The sequence below is a fragment of the Cinclus cinclus genome, chromosome 11, assembly GCF_963662255.1.
Source record: "Cinclus cinclus chromosome 11, bCinCin1.1, whole genome shotgun sequence".
NCBI lineage: Eukaryota > Metazoa > Chordata > Aves > Passeriformes > Cinclidae > Cinclus > Cinclus cinclus.
Window position 1 is genome coordinate 14392844 of NC_085056.1, and position 5425 is coordinate 14398268.

General features: G+C 42.2%; 1 protein-coding gene across 1 annotated transcript; it reads right to left on the reverse strand.

Annotated features, from left to right (window-relative positions):
* Positions 1-687: 687 nt before the first annotated feature.
* Positions 688-3891, reverse strand: C11H19orf12 (chromosome 11 C19orf12 homolog). The gene is made up of 2 exons (XM_062500149.1): positions 3252-3891; positions 688-950 (listed from the first exon to the last, which is right to left on the reverse strand). Exons 1-2 carry the CDS (start codon positions 3409-3411, stop codon positions 688-690), a joined length of 423 nt encoding a protein of 140 aa, XP_062356133.1. The 5' UTR covers positions 3412-3891.
* Positions 3892-5425: the final 1534 nt, after the last annotated feature.

Consider the following 5425-nt stretch of genomic DNA (forward strand, 5'->3'; position numbering starts at 1 on the left):
AGATTCAGCTCCCCATATTTTTAATGCTTGCCACACCCTCCCATTCCAGGGCACAGGAAGTGGGTGAAAATTGAATTGAAAATGTTCAGTTTGTTTTCCTGATACTTGAAATCTTAAGTACTTGCTTCACCTCTTACATAAAAAGAAAACTCAAAAATTACAATAAAAATGTGACAAAGTATGGATTGAGTCCTTTGAGTTCACAGCAATGTACTTCCTTATAACACTTTCTTTTCCAGGGTTGAAACAAACAACAGGTAAAATTCTTCAAAGTGCCCCAGCTACTTTGGCACCTTAGGTGTCATTCACAGGGTGAAAAAAGTTAAAGCACTTAAACAAAGATAGTCAAGTCTCCTAAATAAAATGAAATGACTTTGAATATTTTCCTAAGCGACACATCAGCCTAAGAGCAGTATGATTCCCTTTAGCAATTTGAATTAGTCCTAGTGCAGAGCAATCCAAAATTACATAGCAAGTCAGTGTCAGGGTAATGCAGTAATCTAATACTATCTTTACAAATCCAAAAATGATAATAAAAATTTAAAACCACCAAAACTGAACACCCCAAAATTACTAAGATCAGCCTATATTTATAATTAGTACTGATAACTAGTAATTGTTGTGTTAAAGATTCACAGCTATTGGAATAAAATTCATTCCAGCATAAAAAGCCTGCTCTGTAGAGGATTATTCTCCATATTTTATTTGTGCTTTTAGCTCATTGGTAAGGTAAGTGGTCAGCACTCCTAACACCTTTTCTGTGAGAGTGGAATTTGACATTACAAGAGCAATCAGCTGAGCAGCATCAGTCCAGTTCAGGTTCTTGACAACACCCATGGTTTCAGCACAGAGTTTCTGCTTCTCAGCAGCAGGCAATTCCATTAAAATCTGAGGGACTGACTTGAACTGTCCAGAAGTTATCCATCCAATCAATCCACCCACTGCTCCTCCTAGGAAAGACAGAGATTCATTAGTCTTTACCAGTTAATGTTAAAGCCTGAAATTCTATCCACCAACAATGTTTCCACCTTGATTTGAAATCAACATAGAATTGTATGTGTCTGCTTTAACTAGATTTATACACAATATTCAAGGCACCAAAAAAGGACTTTAAAAGCTCTTTACGTACACAGCAGTCATAAAGAAACCCTTTATACAATCAACACTAATAGCTTCAAGGCAGAAACCAGAAACAAAACACTGTCTGGCACACTCCCTTAGGGTAAGCTCTACTACTAAATGAAAACTTGCCCAAGAGAAACACCAGACCAACAACTGCCTTAGCAGTGTCATAATCTCTTACTAGACACTCCCAGACTGATCAAAGTTTTCTGCTTCTTTAAGAGTCACTCACTGCAGCCTCCTACACACATGAAGCCCAGCCCTGCAGGTGCTCAGAGACCAAAGCCATTAGACACATTCAGGCTTTCATCCATCACAAGCACAGCCCACCCACCCAGGGTGGACAAGATAGGCTGGGTAAGTACCCAGGCATCAGGGTAACAGCAGAGGGATGGATCATCTACAGCTGATGTGACTGTGGCTGCTGAGAAACCAGCCCAGCAGCCCTACAGGGCTCTCCTCTATCAGCAGTCTGAGTGCAGCACTGCAATCCACAGGACTGACAGCATTGCTGGAGCACACACATCCTGGGATGGACAGAAGGAAGGAGAATCCTCACAATGGAGAGGTGGCAGAACTGACCCTGCCACCAAAACTGCCACCCCCAGCGACTGTTCCTAAGAAGTCATCTATGCACTCACAGGGATGTAGTTTTTCATTAGACAAAAATTCTTAATTTGCAGCTTTTACTCAGTTAGCAATTTTTCCCATGATACCACAGAAATACTTGAAAGCCTACGATGGCTGAATTCATCTTCAAGGGACTTTTATGAGAACATCAATAACTGATTTAGGGGCACTTATTGCAAAAGCCACTAGAAGTATTGATGTCTAAGTTCCTTGTCCATTGAGACAAGATTTGTTGTACAATCACACTTTCCCCCCCAAGCAACACTTCCCCCCACAGTCCACTCTGCTCAGAGCAGGCAGTCTTTGGGAAACATGATGACTGCAAGCTTCTCCAGCAATGCTGCACATGGCAGGAAACTCATCCTCATTCCTGGTGCAAAGCAGCATGAGGGACAACCCCTGCCACCCAGTCCCACACCTACCCAGGCTGTTTGAGCAAGTGAAGGTGCACTCAACTGTAAATGTTTCTCTAACTGTCCTAAACTTTTTGGCTTATTTACCTTTTCAATATTAAAAGTTAAATGAGAGGGTTATGATTTAGTTGCACTGTAATTGAGTTTAGTTAGTACTTATTTCTTTTATTATATATGCTTGTTATTGTATACTTTCAGTATAAAGTAATAGGTATACTTGTTCCTCTGCTTTCCTCAGTGGCTGAAGAACATCAGCTTGACTGGGAGACACTATGAAAGCTCAAATGAACACTTAAAAGAGAAAACACATCCAAGAATAACTTCATTAGCTCTCTTCATCTCACTCAAAAATGAGGCCACTTACATTATTACCTTTACTCCAGATTTTAAGCTTACATATTTCTTACAAAAGCTTCATTTCTCTTCTTTGTTCCTCATAAGTTCAGTCATATATTTGTGAAAATACTATTCTGGCTATTAATTAAGCTTTGTACCTGTAACAGGAGTAAATACACAGCTTCAGTTTGCATTTTCTGTTATCACTCCTCACAAATTATTTGCTTGCTTTGTAACTCAACTTGATGGAGGCTCAGTGCAACTCACTCCAAAATCAGTAAGGCTGTGAAATTCCTGCAACAGCTCACAGAAAATTCAACTAGTCAACATTCAAGGGCCAGAGCCCACATGCCTTCAGTGACAAGGCAGCTTCCCAACTAGACAACTCTTAATTCCAGAGTTACAGAGGAGAGAGAATTCTTTACTGTTAGACCTTGGCTTTCCTTAACTTTCCATAATAAGATGAAAAGCAAAGAACAGGGAATGACGAATCCCAGTGGAAAAAAAAAATAAGTTCATCAGGATGTGGATATCAGGAACTTTTAAAATACAGAAATAAGCACCATTTTTACTCAGACTATTTGGAAACTGATCTTGCCCCGTGTTAAGGCTTATTCACCCTCACCCCCCAACACAGCAGGAAATCTCTGAATGCCCCTTGCCTTCAACCCACACCTCCTACACAGACCTCCTCATTGCTTCACTCAGGGATTCAACCACCCTCTTGTTCCTAAAGCAAGGCACACTTACCTACAGCGATTCCAGGTGGGCCTCCCAGCATTCCCCCCACAAAGGCTGATGCACCTGTCAGCAGTGCTCCCCGGCCAGAATGTGCCACTGCAGCTTTCATGCCCTTCACCTGGGCGACGTGGCTGAGCAGCTTCATCACATCATCAGCATGGATCGGCATCTCGGCCACTCCAAATCCTGCAAAAGATCTTTTAGATTGGCTTTTGACCGCTGCAGCCGAGACTAAAGGCAGCTGCTGAGTAAGTCTGGGAAGAATAAAACCCTGGTGTTCAAGGACAAACACAGGAAGTAACTGCTTTCTCTTTTGACTCTTGGAAAACCACCCCTCACAGTAATTGCTGAAGGTTAGTGAAACTGCCAATGAAATCTCAGTTTAGACCAGAGGGGGAAAAAAAAAAAAAAAGGGTTTATAACAAATTCAGAGACTCTACAGTATTAAATTCTTCAGTACATTGCTTTTGGCCTGAGCAATTCCCATGTGTTCAGCTTCACACACAGCTCTAGGAAGAAGTCAGAGCTTCACTCTACCACAACTAGCAGATTATAATTGACAAATCTTTCAGGCATCTTCTCATTGTCCTAATTTTCATCACAAATCAGTCAATTATTTTCACAGATCAGCTCTTCCTGGTTTTTTACATGTTTAAACACTTCCATGCTCATTTCTGAAGGCAGGAGGCTGTCTGTAGCAACCAAGGAGTCCCTGAGGAAGTGTTGGAGGAGAGATCTGGCACTGGGATATTTAGTGCTTGGGGTGCTCTGGAGTCAGGCCATCAGAAATGTAGGGGTGGATGGATAAGGCAGTCAGGACTCAGGGCAGAGATGCCAGAAGAGTCTCATGTAGGAGGAAGCAGAGACACAGGACCCCAGCTTGCAAAATGCTGTCACATATCCTCAGCAAGGGACAGAGACCTGTCCCTGAGAACAAGCACCCTGAGACCAAAACTTCACCTCATTCACTTCCTGCTGCTGCTCATTACATAAATACTTCCCATTATACACACCAGCTGAGGCAAGGGCTTCCAGGGGTAATTAAAAACAAACAAAAAAGTATTAATAAGATTACAAATATAACCACATATACACAAGTTGCAGATTTCTTGTTGTACATGCAATGTCAGAACTATAGAATACATGAGCATTTGGGTTTTTTCAGCCCCTAGAAAATCTTTTATCCCAGTGTGTGTGCAATACTTTCTCAGCCCAAGCCAACATACTTTAGAGTCTTCCCTGAATATATCTCCTCAGTGCCACGTCAAAGTGGAGTGGTACCACATTATTTTTCATATTAAAAATTAACTGCTGCAACAGAGAAAGCTTTCTTTTGCACTAAAATAGCCAACTGCAAATCATCCATGCCACTGCAGGATGCAAGCACTGCTGACATTGAACAAAAGTCTGGGTTTTGGGAAGGCACCACATATGTTCCATATCTGCAAAGAGACACAGTAGGAAAATCATCAAATAGTTGATTTCTCTCACTACTTCATTCATCTTTGTGCCAGTCTAAAGAAAACATCCAAGTTCATCATTTTACCACTGTTGCTTTTGGGTTTTTGGCAGGCTGATGACACAGCAGTGGCTCAGAACAGCAGAGCCACACACTCTGCTTCCAGGGTTCCATATTATCTCATTCAACAGGGCTCCAGCTCCAGGTAAGGAACAAACGGCTGCTCTGTCTACCCTAGAGCAGCAGCAGGGAAAAACCCCCAAAATATACAACTGGTACAGCTCCCACTGTCAGGCCTGGGAATGATGGAAAATGAGACAATTAAGTGTTTGTTTTTACCTTTCTAACAAAAGGTGAGAAGCTTTCTACTCAGTGACATTCACACTAGCCCCGAGCAGTCTGAGGTGGTGCAGGATTCACTCCCTCCTCTCAGACACTGATTTGTGCTTGTGCTTCACCTCCGGGGCACGTCCTTGGACTAATCTAATGTGCTGAAAAAAATTCCCATCTCCTCTCTGGGCTAAATTCAGTGAATGTCTCACACAAAGCCTCCAGGCTCTGCAGCATGGGTGGGACAACCCAAGTTGGAGAGCTGACAGCACTAATAGTAACATAATCAGCTTTGCCTCCTCAAACGGAGGGAGAGCTACAATTTCCTAAAGCAATCTAACTGTAACAGATGTGAAAGGATGGTGTATGAGCAGAGATGCCTGCAGCTGAAGCA